The 24,379-nt window shown below is 41.3% G+C and overlaps 1 protein-coding gene across 4 annotated transcripts in view; it reads left to right on the forward strand.

The window, feature by feature from the left end:
• Positions 1-22,009, forward strand: part of NKAIN3 (sodium/potassium transporting ATPase interacting 3) — a 358,537-nt gene extending 336,528 nt beyond the window's left edge. For 2 of the 4 annotated variants that reach the window (XM_087825398.1, XM_087825399.1), the window contains one exon: positions 20,719-22,009. In XM_087825398.1, the coding sequence (XP_087681524.1) occupies positions 20,719-20,732 (14 nt within the window). In that variant the 3' untranslated portion in view covers positions 20,733-22,009. Of the gene's footprint in view, positions 1-12,168; positions 12,239-19,023; positions 19,033-20,718 lie in introns of all 4 variants that reach the window. The other 2 variants (XM_087825400.1, XM_087825397.1) reach the window with 2 other exon arrangements.
• Positions 22,010-24,379: the final 2,370 nt, after the last annotated feature.

Here is a 24,379-nt window from a genome sequence, read left to right on the forward strand (position 1 = left end):
TACACTTGATTGGATTCTGCATTTTTCTCATATCTCTTCTTGTTCTGAAGTCAACAATCTGTCCAGATCCAAAAGTATTTATAGTCCAAATCTGTATTAGTGTTCCACTGTAGATCTTTAGACAAGCTTAAATAGCCAATCTTTTATTGATTTACTGATCAATTCCTTCAGGAAGCAGGTATTCAAAGACTTCTGTGTGTCAGACCGCAAGAATACAGAAAAAACAAGACTCTGTCCCTTTCCCGGGAGATCTTACATTCTAGTAAGTGAGCTGGGTACGTAAATAACAACAGAAGAATGAACTGCAGACAGTGGTCTGTACCAAGGAAATCAGATGCACAGAAAAAACAAGCAGAGGCTCTGCTCGTCTGTGTCTCAGCGCACCAAGCACACTGCTCAGAGTGTGGTCACAAGGTCTTATATGAAGCACATTACATCTCTGGGAAGGGAACAAAGAAGATGCATTTTAAATACCGCAGGGGAAATGTCAAAAGAGCTTGGGAAAACCATGGAGTATTCCGAAGGCCTGGAGGACACCTGGGTTACACGGGAAGAGATGAGTCGTTCGGTATGTTCAGGTCACTAAGTGAAGGGTGGGACCAGTCTTTCAGGGACCTTGGATTGTGTCTTACACTGGTGACTCCCAACCATTTGATATCTTGGCACTCGCAGAGACAGCTAACATTTATAAGGCGCTCTGTGGTGAATAAATTACCTTTCTCCCAGTAAGAACTGACTGGACCAGAGGGCTAGCTACCCTAAGCCTCGCTCAGCCAACACACACACACACCCCAAAGAAGGAGAGAATCGGTATCTTGTCACATCTGTGTATCTACTCGGGTCACACCGGTTGGGATGCTGTGCTAGATGATGTGGAGTCAATAAATGGATTTAATCTGGAAAAGAATATGATTGGATTAAATTTTCACAGAAGGAGAATAGGATTTATAAAAGAGATCTCGGAAGAAACGACGCTTCTTTTTTGGATGGAGATTGTCCTAGGAAAGGGAAAGCTGAAAGTAATAATAGAGGCCATAAAACAAAAAGAGAAAATAATAGTCAAAGGGGAAATATCCAAAACTGTAGAAGCCGACAGTAAAAAAAGGAATTATAGAGAGACTTCAAAGTCAACATGCTTGCCACTTGATTTATAGAACAAGGTAAAACATGGGCTAGGTTTAAGTGAGAATGATAAAAATATATTGGAGGGGGGAACTGGATAACCAAGAAAAAATATATTACATAAGGAAAAAGTTGTAACTGTTTAGACAAATTCATAGAACTGTTTTTAGCCCTTACCTTTCTGAGCATTGTTTTTCCTCTCAGCCATTTTATTCTGCTTTATTGGCCCCAAAGAGATTTTAGAAATTCATGATTCCATTATTTAAGTATTATCCACCCTTGGAAGATTTTAAGTGGGAAGGAACTGTCAGCGCTGATTACGGGAACATCTGATTCACAGATCCGAACCCACGAGAGGAACAAAAGCTAGAAATGCAGCCAAATAAAAATGAAAGGGCGCTTCAAAAATAGAAAAGGGCGGTGTGTTCGGGATCTTTTTTAAATCTTGTTTTCTCTAGAATAAAATGTTCTTTCGAACAAGCCCAGAGGTAGTGACAAAATGGCCTTCAGCCACCAGTGATTCTGAACAGATGGTAATTGAAAAATTACAAAAACTTTGCAAGGGCCTTCATGAAAAGCAACGCGGCTGACAGCAGGCAGCCATCCCGTCGTCCCTCGCGAGGACTGACGGAAGGGTTAAGCTGATTCCGCCGCAGGAAAATGGAGCACAATTTGCACGGGTTTAAAAGAGCTGAGTAACTTTAAAGAGAAGAGAAAATGTCCTGTAAGAGATGATTAAAGTAAGAAAGGGGGAAACTAGCTACTTTCTTTCCAAATAGGAGAAGATAAAAACTATGAAGTGCATGTGGGAGCCAGCATGTCACAGGCATCTTTACAGGTGCAGTGTGACTGTTGCCACTCAGCGGGAGGAGAGACGTCTTAGTTGATTACCAAAGCGGTCTGTGGGGACACTACTAACCAGGGACAACCAAAGACAAAATACTAAAGACAGCCCGTGGGGTCCTTACAGAATAATCAGAATAGCAGTATCACTGCATCGAAAGGAACTGCACTGGAGACATCAGGGGGACAGTGCCCAGAGGGGGTGTATGACCTGCAAAGAATCCTGTGGGGAGACTTGAAAGGCAAGAAAAAAAGAGAGCGACTTGCACTGGGCCTTTCATTTGCCCCGAAGGGGAGCTGGCTCAGGGCACACTCAACACCAGCCCCGGACAGAGGGAGAACCTCGCTTCTTACTTGACACTTAGCCCCGCAAATTCTGCTTCCCCTGAGCTTTATTTTCTTTCCTGCACTTGCCCATAGAAGGTGAAACCTCCGACTTCAAAACGTGATGCATTAATCAATTTCCCCTCTTCCCAAGTAGCTACTCTCCACCAAATATGAGAAAATCAAACTAGACACAAGTTCAATACAGGTTCCTCAAGGACAGGCGGTCTTCTGGAAACTAGGAGGGAGAGAATGTTGGAATGTTGGCAATTCATTCTCCTCAGCTGAACAAAGCCTTTGAAATTTTGGAAAACAGTAGTTCATGGGAATGTGTCATCAGAATAAGGCAAACGTGTCACTGTCAATAACAGTCTGCTGTTTGCTGCAGCTTTCATGCCCCTGCGCTCCATGGTCATGTCTCACGTAGGGTGACCACGCCCGCAAGGCAGTCATTGTCGTCTGGCAAAATTCTGTATGGCCATACAATGACATTTGAAGAATCCACCATTATTAAAGTCTGGCTCAATAACATGTAAGAGAACATGATACAAGACAAATGTCGTGGGTATAATTATAAAAAAGCAAAAATGTAACTTCCCTTCTTTTCATAAAGCCTGACTTAGGCTTTCTTCCTCATGGTGGTCACCTCCAGGAAAACTCTGCCACTGCAGGGCTTTCTCAGCCACATCAGGCGATTCGGAGGTCAGTGACGGGGTTGTGAGGGGTAGGGCTGGGCATCCACGCCTCCCAGCTCCCCTGCTTGCATCCATTGAGCTGTAGAGTGGCCCCACTGTAGTCTTAGCTGTCAGGCATGTCTTCTTCTTGGCTGTGAGCTCTCCATGTTCAACCTACAGTGAGGCCTGGGACCCCAGACCAACTTCTGAGCACAATAACTCTGCTTCACACCCGTCTTCCATATCACACAAATGTCTCTTGTACCAACCCTGACTCAGACCATGTAGAGAGGGGAATTTAGGAAACATAATTGCAGCTTAGATAATATCACATGACAAAAATCACTATAATATTTAATAATAAAACTGAGGCATTACTCATTTGAATATATCCCATGGAATCTAAACATGATAGCAATTTAATATCCATAATCATCCATTTAAAAAGTACTTAAAAAGTTTTAATGAACAGCTGAAAGTTCACATCGTTCCATTGTCTTTTTGAACTTATACCTCCATTAATTACTTCACCCATGAAATCATTTCAGATGTAACATGTTTATTCTTAAAAGCTTTTCTTAGTCTCTCATACATTTCTGCAATGAGAAATTACTTATAAATTAGAATTTTATGCTTAACGTCACCTTTTAATAAATAAAGGTTCTTAATTTGTATAATCCAGTTATCAATCTTAAGTCTTAAATTAGGAACTCTCCTGGTTTATTCTTCAAGACTGTCTTAACTAATCATGAATCTTTGCCTTTTTATATACATTTTAAAATCAGCATTTTTATTAAATTGCTGAAATTTTTATGGGGATTGCTTTGAATCCATAGATTAATTGATCCAAAGATCAAATTATATCTTTATAATATTGACTTTCACAATCCATGAATGTTTTATATTATTCTACTTGCTTAAGTAATCTTTAATTTCTCTCAATATATTTTGTTCTATTTAGTTTAGAAGATTTGCAAATATTTTTATTTAGTTTTATGAATAAAAATTGAATTTCTTCCTGAGACTAGACTTTAAGTGTTGAAGTTTTTCTTTGGGTGGGTTTATAATTAGTGTTGGCCCATGAACAAAGCAGGGGTTAAGGGTGCTGACCCCCTGCACAGTTAAAAATCTGCATCTAACTTTTGACTCCCCCAAAACTTAACTACTAATAGCCTACTGTTGACCAGAAGCCTTACATGAACAGTTAACACATATTTTGCCTGTTATATGTACTATATACAATATTCTTACAATAAAGTAAGCTAGAGGAAAAATAATGTTAAGACAATCAGAAGGAAGAGAAAATACACTTCTATTATATATTGAAAAACATCAGCGTAAAAGTGGACTCACACAGATCACACCCATGTTGCTCAAGAGCCAACTATACAATTATTGACTATCCACATGATTGAGCAAACATAAATATATTCATCAAATACATTTATGTTTGCTCAATCATGTGGCTAGCCAATAATTGTAATTATAACCCCATCCAAAGAAAAACTTAAACTGAAAATGAAATACTTGTGGGAAGGGCACCTTTTAAAGAAATGGAGAGTTTTGTTTCAATTAGTTCATGTATTCATGGATGAATATTAGTCATTGCTAGGATGAGACAGGCTACCTGAGGTACTTTCAATAGCTAGCACTAATGTTGTATTTATAGAAACCTTATTCACAGAAAGAAAGAAAAGAATATGAGAATGAGAGGAAATTGGTTACAGCAATGTCACCCAATTATTTTCATTCCTTCCCTAATAACTTTTCAGGGCCTATGTTGTACCAAGCACTATTCTAGCAGAGAAAAAATCATACAAGATCAAACAAAACTTCTTATGTCATAAAGCTTAAATTGCAGTGAGAGAGTAAGACAACAAATAAGGTTTTTAAAGTAAAATGTATAGTATGCTAAGTAGTAATAAGTACAAAAGAGTAAAATGAAGTAGGGATGGAGAAAGGACAAGTAGGGGTGAGTGAAATTGCAGATAAAGTGGCTGAGATATAAGTTAAAAAGTACATAGTGATCTATTATCAAAAATTATTTTTAAAGTACTACAGCTAATGAATCAGGTACTCCAGTTATTTTGGAAGCAAAAAATCAGAAACCAGTTACCTTGTCATGAGTAACTATTATTTTGTCGTCACAGGAAATTAAAACTGCCACATTGTTTAGTTCCCTGGGTGATGTCCCCCCCATCCCAGGGTATGAACCAAGATGAGGTTCTGGGTGGCTGAGAAATGCCTTTCCTTGCAAACTGGGGAGAATACAACTGTGGAAGACAATGAGGGGACCAAGAGCCAGGATGGTCACAGGCGCTTTCTCAGGAAACCTACATTTTGGAATTAAGGCCCTTGGCATTGACTCCCTCAAATATGCACGCCTCCCCACCATTTGGGGAGTCTGCACTTACAGCCCCGGCATGCCTTACCCAAGTTGAAGACTGCTGGTCTCTATGGCCTCCCCTCTCCCTTCCCAGAACAAGGAGGGACTGGGAGTCCTGGGGATGCTTCCAGACCCTCCAGACTCTTCCAGTGACAACTCTGTTTTCCAGACCAAACCGTGGTCAGGGACAGTTGAGCTCTGTCAGTTCTCATTGGCAGCACTGAGACTGAGGGGAGCAAGACAGACGTGAGAGAGTCCGCTTTGCATGGATGTTACCAGGCAGAAGGGGTGAAAAGGTTGGAGAGCTGTGATCTGGACAAGGCAACATCTGGGACTGCAGACTGGGGCTGACCTATCCTGGAGCTTCTCCTTGGCCCCACGTGCTTCCCTGCCTCAGTTTCCCGTGCTTTCTGGAAGGTGGAGATTTTAAACTTCCTGCATCGTAAAGAGAACAGCAATGAATAGCCATAAAGCGTGCACTTGAACTGCTCTTAAGGTTCATAAAGTTGTGGCGAGGCGGCAGCACAGCCCCAAACACCCTCTCTGGGCAACAGGTGTTTCGGGACAGTGTCAAGTTCACTGTGCCCGGCAGACCCATCATGGCCCCCCTGGGAGCATCCCGACCGTGACCTGGGTTTGGCACAGCAGGTCATGCCCTCTGAAAGCTCAGATTCTTCTGATCAAGTAGCTCGTTCCCTAGTAACACAGGCAGAGGTTAGTTGCCAGGCGCCTCTGTAATAACTGGTCTCTCCTAAAAGCCCTCATTACCTGTGGGGTTCTGCAGAATCCTCTCGCCAAGCTTTTAAGGGTCTCTCTGCATGAACTCAGTCGGTGTCGAGCCTCCACCCTGGTTTTTCTCTTACGAAGTCATATCGCAGCACAAGCGAATCACAATGTAAACTGCCCGATATTTGAGTTAAGGCCTGAGCAATGCTCCCTGAAGGCATTTTTTGCTGGCAACTTGCAAAAGAAATGCTTATTAGCACAGTCTAATAACTACAGACAGGAACAGTGATAGACCAGAAAGCAAGTTCAGAATAAGACGTTAATGGGCCTCAGCGTCCCGAGTCTTTCCATTATTCTGAGCTGAGGGCAGTGTGACAGGGGCTCTGTGTTCCTCGATTCAGTGACAAAGCAGCACGCAGCGTAGCTGGATCCAACACAAAACAGCTACACTCGGGTCCATCATTTGTAGAATACACGGAAACCTGGGACATAAGTAACGGCTCAAGTGCTCACTGGAAAGGGCCTTAGGTTGTCGCTTTAGGTGCATCAAGTCAGCCAGCTTTGCAGTGTCTGAGTGAGGAGCTGGGTCAGTAGGGCTGAGTTATCTGCTGGAAACTTCATTTATGACCCGAAAGTTTCCCGTCGTCAGCTAGAACAGCTGCAATTGCTTGTGTATCTTTTGCAAATAGACAACAAGTCTGTGTCTGTATGGGGGATGTTGCTTTAAATCTCCAGTATTTTTGTAATTAACCCCTTCAGGTCGGTGAGAATCCTTGTCAGGATATTTGGTAACAAGCAACATAAATTTTTTCCAAGAAGTTGCTTGGCTGTGCTGTTGGAAGTTGGCTCAGGAAACACATTTGAAAAGACTGCAAACAACAGGGATTCCTGGCTGCAGGCCCACCCTGTAGGATCTTTTATAGTAACAGTTTCTGAGAGTGACTGAAAGTAATGCTCTGTATAACTGGCTTTTCGGGACAGTTGATGTCAACTCTTAATTGTGCTAAATTTTTGTTCTAAATTTCAAGGACTTCTTAAACTTTACTTTTCAATTACAGCTGACATATAGTATTATATTTGTTTCAGGTGTACAACATAGTGAGTAGACATTTATTTAACTTACGTAGTGATCACCCCAATACCTCTGGTACCCACCTATGGGACCATACGTAGTTATTACAATATTATTGACTATATTTCCTATGATGTACTTTACATCCTCATGACTGTTTTTACAACTGGCAGTTTGTACTTCTTAATATCTTCACCTTTTCACTCATTCCCCCACCCCTCTCCTATCTGGCGAACATCAAGAAGACATTCATAACCAGAGGATAGGAAATTCAATTTAATTGCCCTGCAGGTCAACTAATGAGCTGTTTCCCCACCCCCCACCCACCCATGCCAGGCTTCCTTCTGTTTTCCCCATCTCTCCCATGGCCACTCTTCTGCCAAAGCTCTGTATATGGTGGATGTTTCCTTTCCAACCACCCTTTCCTAATACCTCTGAAACCTATCCATGCCTTCTCTACTACTTTTCACGCTTTATTGGAATTCAGCTCCTTGTTCTACTGGAGAAATTACTTAATTCAGCATTTTCTCACATTCTTCTCATTTAAGTGTAGGGAGAGGTTGAAGAGGGTAAGCGGGGCATAAATGGTGATAAAAGGAGACTTGACTTGGGGTCTTGAATACACAATGCAATATACAGATGATGAATTATAAAATTGCACAACTAAACCTATATAATTTTATTAACCAATGTCTCCCCAATAAATTCTATTTTTTTAATAAAAATTAATTTAAAAAAAATTTTTAAAGCTTTCAGAATCCGTAAACTTGCCCCTCCATTTATGCTTCAAGTTACCCCTTTACTTGAACTGTCTCCCCACTCCAGCAAATGAGAAGTGTTGGTGTATGCATTAAAAAAAAACTTTTTAAAAATGTGGAAACCATTATCTCATGGACTTGTAGGTTTCTGTTGCCAAAAGTCACATCATTCTGTCCCATCCATAAATGATTCTTGATGTTCTCAGTTTCTTAACTACACACTTTTCAATGATTCCTTCTTAATAATTACATTTTTTGTAGTCTTGTCTAGTTCCAGAAGCTTGATAATTTAAGTTTTGCCAATATGTAATATTTTATTTTTAGAGGTTTGCAAACTTTACATCACACTAGAATTCTGATATGCACAAAAAATGTAGCTCATTTACAGTCATCCACTGGGTTGAAACAGCCCCTGTTTACACAAGTTGCCCTGGCATCCTCTCTGGTTTAGATTTTCTACTGCATGGTTTAGTTTACAAGTGAAATATTATTATTAATAGTTGTACTGAGATAATCTAGGGTGGATAAACAGACAGCACTTTAAGCTTCTGCACTAGTTTCCTCAAGGTCTGTGAGATGTAAATGCAGTGAGTAGAAGTCTCTTTTTAACACATGGTTAAACCTGTAAGACCAATGCCACCACCGGCTTCTTCCCAAATCTTTAAATAAACAATGTAGCTAACACCTTCCTTTCAAATACAGTGGGCAAGTCAATGGATTCAAAAGGTAGATGCGTGAACAGGGGTGGCAGAGATCACTCACTCTTTCCAGTATCCGGTAGAGACGAGGTAAGTGCTGGAAGCTTCGGCTCCTACCAGCAGCTCAGTGCACCAGACCAGGACTGGCAGATGGGGTCAGTGGAGGCACCTGGGCAGCCTCCAGTAGTGAGAGACATTCCCACAGAGCTAGAATACCAATATTTCTACCAGTTCATCAGGTGCCTTCAGCAGAAAACCAATTAAATTATTTTCAAATATGGTTTGATTTTTTTAATCCAATTCATGGAATCAAAGTAAAACTTTTAGATATTCATTCTGTCCAAGCTAAAACTTCTGATATTACTTGAAATGGTGTGGTAATTTAGTTAAGAAGTAAATACTAAAGATAAAATTACTTGTTTTGTGGTGATAATACGAACTTTGGTGGAGGACAAGATTGTGATTTTTAAAAACATAGAATTCTTACTAAAATAAGCAATTTGTGAAGCAAAATGTATTTGGAATTCAGGTGCACAGGTAATTTATAATTGTTTCCCAAGAAAGCTGCAATGTTTTAACAATGAAAATAGAAACTCCAGTTTTCAAAATTGATATCTATTCATCTTCACATATTAAGGTAATAAAATAGAATTTTCCCCATCTTTCGGCTGTTATGAACAATGCTGTTATAAACATTGTGAGCAAATTCTTGCGTGGGCATAGGTTTTCATTTCTCTTGGCTATATAGCTAGGAGTGGTGTTACTGGGTCACGAGGTAACTCTGCTTAACCATAGGAACCGCCTCTTTTCTGAAGTGGCTGCACCATTTTCCATTCCCACCAGCAGCGTATGAGGGTTCTAGTTTCTCCATAGCCTCATGACATTTATTTTCTGACTTTTTTTTATTCTGACTATCTTAGTGGGCATAAAGCAGCATCTCACTGTGGTTTTGATTTGCATTTCCCTGAGAATATTTTTGTGATGAGGCTGATGTTGAAAACAAACAAAAAGAACTTGGGGACGGCAGGTTACACTTTCTCCCTTCGCTTCTCTCCTTCAGTCAGGGCTAGGAACAGTTGAGCCTTCAAAGGACTCTTTTGTAAATCAATCTGAGCTTCCTACAATGGCTGTGAGCATTTTTATAAATGAGTCTTCTACGCGTTAGTCGCTTTGCATTCAAGATCAGATGAAAAAATTTAAATCGAATCATTCAACAAATGAAGCATCGCCCAAATCATCTTTTGAAGCTTTTAGTAAATGGCAATAATTGAAAGCTTATAAAAAGGAGAACTTTGAAAATTATGCTCACAAAAGCAAGGAAACTGGACAAATTAAATAATGAGAGCTCGAATGTTATACAAGATTTCATTTGCAGTTTTATAATTTTCTTTTGAAATATCTCGACTTCAGAAAAGATTCCTTTGACAGAGCTCCTTGGTTTAATTGGGCAAATTTATACTCTGCATCAGAATGGAAAGAAGCTGATTTGTGAGGAGGCCTAAAAATTCCAGCATTTATAGTTGGTGAAAAGAATCATAATCAGGTATAATTAATCTTTTGTGTCTTGTAAGATTTTTGGCAAGAGAGGATACACAATGGAGGTAAAATAACAGTGGCTGGGAAAGTATTTGAGCTAAACTACATTATATATACATACACACACACACACATACATATATGTGTCTTTAGCAAACTTGCTTGGTGTTTACTGGCACCTATATGGAAAATATTTCCATTGGTAAAGACTGTGATTTACAGAGTCAATTAAGGTAGCAATAATTTCAAATTTAATAATAAAAGAAATTTTGAATAATATTGTAAACAAACATGAAATTAATAAAGCATATTGAAAAAATATATATATTATATGTATATTCTTCTCCCAAAATACCAGTGATGTGGCGCATTGGAGACATGAATGGTAAGGAGCAGATTTACAGCAGTACATGAATTTATACCCAAAATGATGATTCTTTTAATATTACATATCAATGTCCAAATCATCAATATACAGTTTTCTTTTTATTTTGCTTTAAAGCATACATATACATGTGCTCTCTTTACTTTTATAATTTTATTTTAGGTATAATTCTAATTGAATCATTTTCTTCACCATACGTATTTATAATTGTGTTCATTTTTAACACCCCCTTTAACTTTCGAAGGCGCCTTTGTCGATGATATGCTCGTGCAACTTCTAGTTAATGTTACCTTCCTTTTGAATTCTCGCCCAATGGTCAGCAGGGTGAAGGAGCAAATGTTTGATTAAATATCTAATCTGATAAATAAATTTTAAAAATCTATCTCATCTGACCATTTAAATGGTCCCTTTAGGCACTGCGAGCACTGCTTACTCCCCCTGGGAAAATCTTCTCAATGTCTCAGATCGACGCCCCTCTCATTGCTTCTCTCCTAAGGTAGTGTCCAGGGGACTTAGGTGACTTGGTAGGAAAAACATAAGCTTCAGGCTCCTCTGATCTCCAGGGGGATTATCTGGAGATGGATCTTGCCACCTGGTTGTTATGTAACCCATGGGACTCCAAAGCTTCTCTCTGCACAGTGATCTGGTAAAGCTTTGATTGACCCAGTCTTACCTCAGCTCCTCCAGTGGAGGCCAAGATAGGGCAGGGCAGGGATTGACAAAAATGACGAGCTTACGTGGATCACAGCTTCAATAGGACTTCTAGGCTAAGTCATCTCTCTCTACATCACTGTCCACTGAAATGCCTGTCTTGAGCTGATATGATTTAATACCCTTCATATACTGTGTACCTACACACACACACACACACACACCACACACACACTGAGAGTTCAGTGTTCCTATATACATATGTACCTGCTAATGTTGGAGTACTAGAATAAAAGCAATGCTTGGTGCAAAGTAATTAATATTTTTAATGGACTACCAAAAAAACAAGGAAAATGAACTGAGATTAGCCATGGACATTAGGATTAGAAAAGCAAGACAGAGGCTGTGATCGAGACAGGAAGAACTTTTGACTAGTACCAAGAACAGTGATTCTGTACACACTGTGAGAAAAGTACTGTGCTACCAAAGAGGAGATGAAACCTTTGCAAAAGGCAGATGCCTATTTGTCAGGGATGGTTTGAGGAAAGAAGGCATGGACATAGATTATGTGAATTCTCAAAGACCTTTCTAATGATGCAATAAATATTCTTGAGAATAAAAATGGATTCTGGCAACAAGATGGGAAGATAGAGCTTTTGATATATAGGGGGAAAGGGTGTAGCTATATGCCTAAGGACAAACACATTATTTTAAATCTAATGTTATTTAATGTGACTTCATTTTTCATTGAAACCAATAGCAGCTGTGATTTTTCAGTCCCTAAGATGCTACCTTCTTTGTGTTTCTTAAGATTTCCCCATATTTTGACCCCTGATAATATTTTGAGCTGTCCTTTATATTAAACACACATTTTTCCCGTTTTGTGATAGATATTTTTTTTTACTATTATTTGTATGTGTTCTATTTAAACACCTACTCTGATGTGTGTTTTTATTTACACGTTTATTCATATTGGGCTATGTTATATTTCAGTTGATTTCATAGGTGGACTTGATGCTCACTCCTACTACCAGGATCATGTTGAGTTAAAGCCTGTTAACCTGTAAGTAAAGGTGTCATGAGATGGAAAATATTAATCCTTCTAACTTGGTCAAAACTAACGAAACCTGAAATAATTTGGACCTGCTACTACTAATCATTGGTTTAATTTTCCACTCATATTTAAAACACACCTTTCACATGTAACCCAACATCACCATTATTATTCATTCCAAAAAGGATTTGAAATAAGAACATGATTTATGTTTCTAAAATTATATATATCTTATCAGTAGTTGATTGCCAAACAGAAGAGAAGGGGATTATTTAGTCTACAGAAGAGAGCCTAGATATGTGTCATGTGGGCAACATGACCGAAGGAAAAGGGAAGAAAGGCTAGGTTAGAATTCAGGCTCTACGAGCGTGGTCTCAGGGGACTTCCTTGACATCTCCGAGTCTTGGTTCTCTCACCTGTGATATGCTTTATTACCGAAGAGGGGAAATCCCCCTTACCAAGACCCCAAGTGGGCTCTTTCTCTGTTAGGTGTTGCAAAGCCAATTATGAAACTGAAAGTGAGCATTAATAGCACAAGCTTTATTTAGTAACTCAATGGCCAAGGAATGGAGACATGGGAGCCTTGTAGCCCTCAGATCAACTTCTCATGGGACTGGTTGTGGATATAGGAGGAGAGAGATGAAGGAGTTACCTAGGAAATAAGGGGAAACGGATGGTGGTCATCTCAGAATCAGGGTTCTGCCTCTTTTTTGGTCCTTCTATGGCCCCTTCCAGTCATCATCATCATGGTGATGGTCCAAAGGTGTGAGGTCTCCTGGAGGCCAATTCCATGGCCATCTTGGTCTAGGCAGATTTTAACTATCTCCCTCTGGGGAGGGAAATATTAATCAAAGGCCAAATTTTTTTCAGAGATAAACAGTTAAGGTGGGATAGGGCCCTAGCCAGTTCACGTAGGACCACTGTGGGATAACCGCTCCAGAGGGGGAGAACAGAAGATGAATTAAATGGGATAAGGTATGTAGAGTATATGGAAAGTTCCCTATGATTGCGCCTAGTCCTCAAACATTTGACTAACTGTAAATAGAGGACATGGAAAGAAGTCAACAACTACAACAAAAGCCACCTCAAACTGGACATATTTCAGTTGGGTCTAAGGAAGAAAATAGATACAGTGATTCCATTCCTAGAAAGCTCTAAGTAGCAAATAGACAATTGTATAAAATAATAGCTTTCATGTGCTAAGCCCTTTGCATATATTATCTCACATAATCCTCAGAAAAGTATATAATGCACTAATTAACAACCCTACATCACAAAGAAGGAAACTGAGGTTCTTAGGGGTTAGACAACTTTTCCAACATCCCAGGAGTAGTAAGTGGTGGAGCTGGACTCTTTCCTGGATGGTAAGCTATCACCATGCCTGACGTTGTGGACTTGCTCCAATGACCTTCCTATTATGGCAGCCCAGTGTTCTGTAATTCAATGGCAATAGAGGAAAAGATGTAAAACAGTCACTGGTGTAAGAAACACGTATGAAAGGCCTCCCTGCATGGTAGTTCCTGCCCAAATCTGCAGCCCTCATCCAGCCTCTGGGGCCTGAAGCCCTGAGAAACCTACACTGGCTCCTCCACCTCTCCAGGTTGAATTAATTTTTTTCTGGCAGAATGATCTAAAGGAAACATAGCTCACAAATTAGCACTGTGCCTGTCACATGAGAGATGTTTAAATAAATGTTGGTTTTCTAAAGCAAATCCAATTTGGAAAAATATTCACCCTACATAACACTCCAGGACTAAGCAGTCACCACCTCATTACTCATGCTACTGAGTTCCCGTAAATGATGTACTCCAAAAGTTGATATTTGTGAATTTGGGGAACTTGGCCAGGATTGTGACGATAACAATGATGATCAGTGCATTGGAAGAGAGAACAGAACTGAAACAATGCCTAGTGGTAATGAGGAGAGTCTTATAGTTGCTTGTTATGCCGTAAGAAGGTGATGAATGATTTCTTTCATCTCCACTGTGAAAAAAGGAACTCAGCAGAGAAACCGCGATATGAAAAATGTTGGTCAGATGTACGAAGACCTTTCTAGTAAGGAAGGTTATTAAAAACCTCCCATGGCTAGAAGAATCTCCTTTCTTGAATGACACTTGCATCCATGTAGCTCAAAGAGTGTTCTCTGTCATGGCCCAGAGGCGAGTGACTTCTATCTATGCTCTCTAAGGTCCCTTCCATCTCTGTGAATCAAGAACACATGAAACATCCTCTTAAGATTACCTGAAAGGCTTTGATCGACTCCACTACCTCCTCAAAGTGTTTTCTCAGCCACCCTGTTCACTGCTGAACCCTCACACCTTTTTAGCTGAATGTGGCATAAACTACAGGCTGCAGAAAATAATAGAACAAGTTTCTGCTTTGACAGATTATTCATATTATTATGTCAGATGAATACGGAATGCCTTTCAACCATGAAGGAAGCAGGAATCTGAAAGATCAAACTAAACCTGAATTAAAATCACGGTGCATGAAACAATTTAAAAGGTCAGTGTGTGTGCTCCCACAGGTATGCAAATAGCAGTTTATCCAGTTGGCATCAGTCGGCTGCTTGAGTTCCTTTAATAAGGCCTTTATATTGGATTCTGTTGTACCCAGTTCAGTGATGCCACATCACCACCCAGCAACAGACTGGAGAAAAAGCCAATCTTCTGTACTAAATTGTTAGAGAGGGCAGTGAATGCTGGTTTGTAAGTTTCTTTATGTCTGTAATCTCCATGGAGTACAAAGCCAGGTTTTATGAGGAAGCCACTTTATTAAGGGGATCAGGAGAACCTTCAGCATATTCCCAGGCACGTGTGTGTGGATGGGTAACTTTCAACTCTAGATGGGTAGGTACAGACACACAGTCCATTCACAGGTAATGCTGCAGACTTGCACAGGAAGCCTTCATTCTGGGGTATGATTGTGTCGTTGCTCGTGGTCATAAAGTGTACCTCTCCAGGGCCCACTGTCAGAGTGTGTGGGAACACGTGTATGGGGGTGATATGATAGGGGTGAGGCACTTCACATGTGAATTCAGTCTTCCGTGCTTTTTGTCTCTATTTACAGTAGTGATATCAAGCTATCAAGGCCCACTGATTAAATATATTGGTTTAGTTCCATTTACAACTATATATTGATTATTTATAAAGTGTGTATTAGGCCCTGTGCTGGGTCCTGTACACATAAAGATGAGAAATACTTGAGCTTTGACCTCCATAGCGGCCAATGATCTAGAAGGAGAGACCTATGTAGAATCAGTATCCCCAGGGCAGTCTTTTGCAGAAGGGGGCATATTTACTTCTCACTTGGGGAGAGAAGGCTCTGCTGGCAGATGATGGCTGCACTGAGTGGAAAGACAATGAGGAGTTTATCGAAAACAAGCATCCCCTGCATGGAGGCTAATTTGCTGGGCCATTTTGCAGAAAATAAGTTGAAATTGGTGACTGTCCAATCTGGCATGTGCCATAGATCTCAGATAACCTGTGCAAACCTATGAGGAAGCAGATGTTTGAGCTGAGCAGGAATCTTGAGGGCCCCATGTGGGGAGGCCCTGAGAGCCTCAGTAGCGATTGCTCTATCATCTAAACAGTGTTAGTCTTTCTGCCTAAAGCTATAGAGATGCTTTCCGTGATTGTCGTCTGGGTCTGGCTTGGGGATGTGTGACACACAGGTCAGGAGTAGCCTGTGCTGGGGCCCATCACCTTGCCACAGCCACCAGTGACAGTCTGTAACTCTCAACATAACTACAACCTGGGTCTTCACCCGGATCTCCTCCGTTGCTGCTACCACATACTGATGATAACTTCTAGGGGAGGGGCGAGGGAGGCAAGGGCTGCTCTTGTCATTAGAGCACAGAGCCACGTGGTCAGTGGTGGCTTTGAAGGGGACACCTACACAGCAACTAGCTTATGGTGGAGGCAGCAGTTGGGAGTTGGCCAACAAAAGCAGATTTACCTCTCAGGACAGACAATAGGTTGGCACAGACGCATGCAGCTAGGAAAGAGATGGTGGACTATCAGGGAGCATCATAATGAGCGACCAAATTATTTCAAAGTTTGTTCAAAATCAGCGAAATGGTTGGTGACCAGGTAGTGGGCAAACTAAGCTTCGTAAAGCAGTAATTCTTCGCACAGGAGTAATTAACCATGGCAGCTTATCTAAGAGACACGGCTGTGGAATTCCAGAACCAAGTTCCCCAGCAGAGGTGGAGCAATCTGGTGATGTCAGAATTTCCATGAGGATGATGCCCCAACTGTGACACAGAAAGATTTGATGAAAAAGCTTCCCCCCAACACTGTTAGCCCATCTTTTTCTAAGTTTTCCAAATGAGAACTTGACTTTTCTCTGGTATCTCAACTTGTCTGATTGCCTTTACAGGAGGCAAATTTTCCTTTATAAACATTGTTACATTCCTCTGTGGCCACTGCTGATGAGTATCTGCCACTGTCACTAAGTATTAAAAGGCAGAGGAGGCCAGCCCTCAACTCAGGCAGCACTGCATTCAGCGCCCACCAGGACCTTCCCTGCTTGGCCTCTGCCTCCAAAGTCCAGGCCCAGAGGACATCAGCCTCTGATGACCAGCTGCTGGGTAGAGCCAGAGGTGGTCCCTCCCGTCAGCTCTTCCCTGAGAACAGCTGTTTTGCAGCAGGGTCCCTGTAAGTTGGTGCCAGGCCATTTTGCATTTACATGGCCTAGATTAAAAACCAGAAGCACAGATCAGGGGTGTTTGTGTGTGTGTGTGTGTGTGTGTGTGTGTGTGTGTGTGTGTGTGTAGGAGTTGGGGAAGTAAAAATGATGTGCTTTCCAACCCTGATTTAAAAACCAGTAACCACCAGCGACGTATTAGTAAACCCCAGCTGGAGGAACCTGCTGCTGCCTAGAATCTGCATCCGCCCCATCACGCCTCCATTTCTTGACCAAGCGCCTAAAGGCCTAAAGACTAAGGAAGTGATAGCTCTCTGTCTTTATCCTGTTTCTGTTTGTCTTGACTGGCTTTTACACTGCCATATTGTGGCCCCAGTAACATGCAGAGTAAGGTGTCTGTAATCTGCTCACAGCCAAGGATGGCTCACATTTCCCATCACTGAGCATGGATTCTGTTGCCCTGGCTGAGTGGCTCTGTTGGTTGGAGCATTGTCCCATACACCAAAAGGCTGTGGGTTCAATTCCCGATCAGGGCACATACCTAGGCTGAGGGTTCGATCCCAGGTAGGAGCCTGTACAGGAGGCAAGTGATCAATGTTTCTCTCTTTTCCCCTCTGTCTAAATAATCAACATTAAAAAAATAGCCTCAGGTGAGGATTAAAAAGAAAAGAAAAAGATATTCTCAACAGGTGAGCATTGTTTCTTGTGGGAGCTGCCCTGTGCATTTAGGAATATTTAACAGTATTGTTGGCCTCTGCCTGCTAGATGCCAGTAGCAACCCCCCCCCCCCACACACACACACACAGGACCAGATTCTGACAGCCAATTGGTAAATGTCCCCTGGTTAAGAATCAGTGAGTTAGAGAATCACAGAGATGTGCTGATCAATGAAGTGACATCATGTCTAGGATTTGCTTTTAAATACTCTAGTCAAAAAAAAGTTGTGGTGGATAGGTGAAACTTGGTTAGCATCATTTTTATTTTTGTTGAAGCTGGATGGTGACTACATAGGGATTCATGATACCATTCTCTCTACTTCTGTGTATGCTTGATTTTTAAAAATTAATCTGGCCCGGCCAGAGTTGCTCAGTGTTTGAGCATCGACCCATGATCTAAGAGGTCACCGGTTCGATTCTCGATCAGGGCACATGCCCAGGTTGCAGGCCCAATCCTCAGTAGGGGCATGCTGGAGGCAGCAATTAATGTTTCTCTCATTGATGTTCTCTCTCTCTATCCCTCTCTCTTCCTCTCTCTAAAATCAATAAAAACATGTTTTTTAAAAAATCAACCTGTTACTAAAACCTAAGGCAGGATTGCCAATAGGCCTTCCTTGTAGTACTTACTCTCAAAGTTGCTTCACTGTCCTCTTGGAAAACTCCTTTCAGGCATATTTCCCAATGCCTGGAGTAACACTCCAGGATTCCTGCCTGGCATCATAGGAACTGGCTCAGTCTACTTCCCTGCTTTACCAACCCATGCTGCTGAAGCCCCAAAGTAGAAAATATTAGCTGTAAGCAGAGCTGACGTTAAAGATAAATGTAGTGGATGCCTAGATGTTCCCCCAACCCCCACCAATACTATCACTAGCAAAGAGAAAGACCTTCTCCTACTGCCTTATCTCCACTCTAGAAGAGGTTCACCTGGTGGATGGATGAGTCAACTTCAGGACCTTGAATCTCCCTTCTAACTAGAGGGTTGTATAGAACTGCAAAAATTCTACCTCTCTCATCTCACTTTTTTTATCTTTTAGCTTAAATCCCTGTTAATGGCGGTTGCCACAGGGGAAGGGAGTTAGAGGACTGGGTGAAAGATGGGAGAAGCATTTCGGGAATGGGTGAAAAAGGTGAGGGGATTAAAATGGGCAAATTGGTTGTTACAGAATAGTCATGGGAATGTAAAGTACAGCACAGGGAATATAGTCAATAATATTGTAATAACTATGTATGGTGCTAGATGTGCACTAGATTTATTGGGGTGATCACCTAGTAAATTATATAATGTCTAATGTCCAATCACTGGTTATATACCTGAAGCTAATATAATATGCCAACTGTAATTTAAAAATAAAAAGCTATTTTTTAAAATGAAGTGCAGATAAATTACAAATTTAAAAGAGGGGGGGAAAATCCCTGTTAAACCACAATGAGGTAAAAGGGGTAGACATGGGGCTTCATATTCCAGAACGTAAAGAAATAGGAGGGCAGAGAGATGGGTAGGAAGACGGAGAGAACTGAAGGACTCCAGCTCCTTAGGTATGCAGGAGGGAACAGAATATACAGGGAGAGAAGCTACCAAAAGTGAAACTGGAAAGCTGGAAATTTTCTCAGCTATTTCAACTTATGACTGAAAAGTCCATCCCATGCCATAGAGAGAGCCATTGAACTGAGTTAATGGAAGACAATTGGTAGGTGGGGATATAACATAAGTGTAAAATACAGTCTCTGCTGGTATGAGGCTCATAATTTAGTGGGAGGGAGAAAACCTACCTACCTGAGTGGAACAACCAGAGCACAATTAATTGTGAAGCTGAATGCCATTAGCTCCACATGGGGTGCAGCTGTTGCATAGGAGCTGCTGTTAGCAGGATGAGAAAGCAAGGTGGCTGAGGTTGAAGGCGAAGTCTTCACAGAGGAGAAGAAATTTCAACTGAACCTCAAAGGTGCATAGGATTTAGATCAGCTAAGACTTTTCTCATGAGAGATAAAGCAAGAGCAGAAGTACTCAATAAATATTTATTGAGTGCCAGCAATGTGACACATGCAGTGTTGAGGTTGATACTGTGCAAAGGTGCATAAGCCAGAACCCTTACTTTCCAAAGGCTACTGCCTAGTATAAAACCAGGAATATGCACAGACTCTTTGTCAAATGTGTGGAGACCAGAATGCCTGGAGATGACAGTGTGTATTCCAGAGAAACCGAACAGATAGGATATGTATGTAAATCTAGGTGTAAATACCTGGGTCTGTATCTATGAAGAGAGGAGGGAAGGAAGAAGTGAAAGAAAGAAGGGAGGGAGGGAAAGTGGGAGGGAGGCAGATAACTGATAGACAGCGATGTTAAGGAATTTTCTCATGTGATTGTGGAGACCCGCAAGTCTGAAATCGGCAGGGAAAGCCGGCAGACTGGAGACCCGGGAAGAGTTGATGTTGCAGTCCTGAGTCCGAAGGCAGAGTTCTGGAGGCAGAACTCCATCTTCCTCAGAGACTTCAGTCTTTGCTCTTAAGGCCTTCAACTGATTGACTAAAACCCACCCACATTATGGCAGGAATCTGCTTTATTCAGTCTATTAATTTAAAAGTTAATTTTATCTAAAAAATACTTTCACCGCTATATCTAGACTGGTGTTAGGCCAAATATCTGGGTATTGTGGTCTAGCCAAATTGACACATAAAATTAACCATCAGAGGATGGGATGTATATGAGATCAACGGTCAGATGCTATGAAAGCCAGACGAGGATGATTCTTGAGCAGTCAACCAACAGGGTGCTGTGGGACGATCAGGCTAGGGCTGTATCTAGTAGATTGGAGACATACGACTACCCTGTCACCTCTACCCCACAGCAACCCAAGGCAATACCTTTACATCACTCCTCAGTTGCTATGTGGTTGGCACTTGTATCCCAAGAAACCAGTCCTGCACTCTGGTCCACGTCGGTGTGCATGCCCTAATTTGAGAAGCACGAAGCCCAGGCTTTTCTGTTCCTTGCTGCCACAGCCCTATACGCAGACAGTACAAGGCACACCCAAGCTATTCTGCATCTCAAACAGCCTGAATGATTAGGAAGGAAATTGAGTTTTCAGTTTTGAAGTCCTTTAAAGCAATACCTATTCTCTATTTTAGGTCGAAATAAGTAAGGACATCGACACTGAAATGCGGCTGCCGAACTTGACTTAGGAAGCAAAGCACCATTGACAGCTCCTCTCTGCATCAACATGTCTCACTTTCTTCCAGAGAATGGACTGCACCTCCCTCGTTTCCCACAGACCAGACCGCGGAGTTCTTTGGTCACAGCCCATGTATTATTAGCATTGTGCGCTAGATGAGTTGTAGGTGCTTGGGTGGGTATTTTTTAGTCATTTTCTTCTTATATGAATACTTGTAAATTGTAAAAAAAAAAAAAATGGTTTTTAATTTTTTAATAGAATTTAACATGAGGCATGCAAAATGGGGGGAGGGGATGCTATGAAAACCACAGACAATTCTATAAGAAACATTGGTTCTTATTGTTGAGGTGTTAAGTCAGGACTGCTGACAACTGCACTTATCCTAGACCTGATGGATCTGGCTTTAGCAGACATTACTTGGGATTACTAGACAGGAAGTTAGATGCTGTGACAGCTGACAAATGGGTACAAATAGTGGATCCAGCTTTCACACTGAGTATGGATCATTTTTTTCAACACCACAGGCCAAAACATGGAGCTCTCCTTTGTTCTCAGCTTCCCAAAACCCAGAATAATATTATGGCAATCTAGAATTTCAGATTCTTGCATATCTTGTTCTTCTTGTGTTCTGAAAGATATATATCATTAGGGTATGGAAGAGAGAAATGACAGTAAAACACTCTCCCCTTTTGAGGGAATATGGGTATCTCTAAGGGCCGTATTTTCTACTCTTTTCCAAGTCCCCATACTGGTGTCAGACCTAAACCTACAGAGTGTAGGCATGTGGGACAGAAATCCCAACCATAACTCTGTAATCAGGAATACTGCTCTGAAGATATTCAAAAAGAGCATTAAAATGGTGTGGAATTATCTATAAGTACTTCTAAAGAAGATACTTATATTTGTCTCGCATCAGTCTTTCTTTCTCCTACACCATCCCAATAACCAAGAAATTAGTATCAGAAACACAATTTTTCATGGGGGAGGGAAAAAAAGATGTCTTGAAAACACACCATAGTTTTTTCTATTCATCTCTTTCAATTGCCAGTTCCCATGTCAAAATAAGTTTTGCTCACTTTGTATGAAAACCAAGATGAGGCCTCCTATAGGTCTCAAAATGGGGTATATATGCACAATTTAATCCAGCAATTGTTAACTTGGCCCATACATCTCTAAGAAGTCAGTCTATAAATCATCTAAAATTGTGCACAAATTTTTGTGTGTATAAAGGTTCGTTTTTTCTTCTTCTTAGTGGAGTCCACATATTTTATGGCACTCCATTAAGAATCAGAACTTACGCGACAAAGTCCGCCTTGGTTCCTCTCACTTCATGACAACCACGGTGGGCTTCATGGAAGCCTCTGAATTGTGCCCCTTCACTCAGCTGACACCCACTGAATCCCATCACTTTTCATTCTACTGAATAAACTCAAATTCAAAATGAAGAGGAGCTAGCAGGGATCTGAGAGATGGTCAAATCCAAGTCATTGTGCAGTTAAGGAAGCTGAAGCCTAGGGAACTATGGGGACTTGTCCAGAGCTCTGAATGTGTACAGAGGAGCAAGAGCTATGGCCAAAGGAAGGAGAACTTGGAAGGTACAAGGTGGGGTTTGGGTCCCAGGTCCACCACTGTGGCCTTGGACAGTGTTAGACATCTCAGCCCCGCAGTTTTTCTCATCTATAAAGTGAAACTATAATGCCTGCCTCCCAAGGGTGAGGTGAGGGTTCGATGCAAATGTAAAAGTACTCTGTAAACTGTGAAGCACTCCACAACTGAGGAAGGTAGTCATTATTATAACGTCATAGCAATAAGTCGGTCCCTGTCTGGAGCTCTTGTTACTCACCCAAGTGCTGTGCAAAGCCCATGGAAACACCAGACTCTTCTACCTTTTCTAAAAAGTAGTCTGAAAAAATCACCCATGTTTAAGTGATTAGAAATAATGCAGGCCACAAATTACATTTCTTAATTAAAAAATAACTTTGAAATTCAAATTCCAAGACTAATATATATTATTATGGAGAAAGCTAATAGAACATTAAAAACATAGGAAATCAGAAGAATAAAATTAATATTTAAATATCTTAAACTGTCATTTTATTATTGCCCCATAGGCACAAACAAAACCTAGACAACATTGGACAAAACAGTATCATGTCGCTTTTGTTGCTGTTTTCTCTCCATGTCAGCTTGTACATTCTTCTGCAACGCACAGAGACGTAGACTTTGTCTAACTGCAAGTAACTGATTTGAGAAGGAATCCTTACATTAGCTATTCTTCAACGCAGGCAGCTACTTAACATGGTAACGTGTGTTTGGGTTTTTTAATCTTTCTTCATTTAAATAATTAAGTTATAACTGTTTCAATCCCCAGTTTCAGGATTCCATAATGATAATTTGGAAGTTCCAGAAAATTTACCGCTCATCAGAAACAAGTTAGGTAGACCCCCACTTCCTCGCTTGCCCACTTTTCTCCTACTCACCTCTCCTCTTCTGAGCTACTCTTTGGAGGTCCTGCCTACTTAAGACAAAGGAAAGAAAAGAGTGTAGAACTAACTGTGCAGTCACACTAGGTGGTCCCCAGGATCTGGGTGATTCTGATGCAGTAGTCACCTGTCCTGTGCTGCTCCTTAAGAGAGAGCGTTTCCAGTTCTTGCAGCTTCTGCCTGTTTTAGGGAATCCACTCTGCACTGTGCATTGCGCACTAGGGCTTTCAACAAAGACGTGTTCGCTATATCCATGTTCTCACCAAATCTTGGCTTCTCCGTATTGGAAGTGTGTGTGCAGTCAGAGGGACGGAGAATGGACAGATCTCTTAGCCTGTGCTCGTTAGCCAGGCTCCGGGTTTAAGTGCTCTCCTCACAAGTGACCCTGGTAAAGCTGAGACAGGTCATCCACTGCCCATGAGCCCCTAGGGCTCACTGGAGTGTAGAAGGGGAAAGTTAAAACCAATGTTATTTTCCTCTTTGAACCGCCTTGGGAGTGTGTCTTGCAGCCCCAAGCTGTGTCTTCTACCTTGTGTCAATGACCTATCCTTCCTTAAATGACTCCTGCTGACACTGTGTGGAGCCAAAGTTAAGCAGGCGAGTTATGGGGGGTGAGAGGCGTCTAGAGAATTCTCAGGGGACATGGGCTGTGTTACAGTCTATAGCAGAGAAATTTCAAACATCTCTTTTAGGAAAAGCTCTAAGCTAGCATGTCCCCAAGTATCTTAGCCTTCCACCTGCCACATCGTATGAGCGTATGTGTCCCTGAAACAAAAGCATATGTTCATACCACTCCAAATCTGAGACGCTGTTGGCGCACTTGTTTTGAAGATAACTTGACATGTTGCCCTAGCAAAATATTGACTTCTTTCTTTTTTTTTCTTCAGAAAAATAAGCCCTGCTATTTTCTAAAGGGGAGGGGAGCAGGGCAGCCAGCTTCAAGAGGCTGGATCTAGCAAAATATAGCAAGGCTGCCATCTGTCTCACTTAATGAACGGGACAGTCATGATTGAGAGGAATTTGTCTTCATTAGAACCAGCTAAAATGTACGTTGCAGAGCTGAGGAAAACCGTCATGGCTCTGCTAAATTGGGAATCAAATAAAAACCAAAATTGCTCTTTTCAATCTTTGCAA

The sequence above is a fragment of the Miniopterus natalensis genome, chromosome 16 (genome assembly GCF_054644295.1).
Source record: "Miniopterus natalensis isolate mMinNat1 chromosome 16, mMinNat1.hap1, whole genome shotgun sequence".
Lineage (NCBI taxonomy): Eukaryota > Metazoa > Chordata > Mammalia > Chiroptera > Miniopteridae > Miniopterus > Miniopterus natalensis.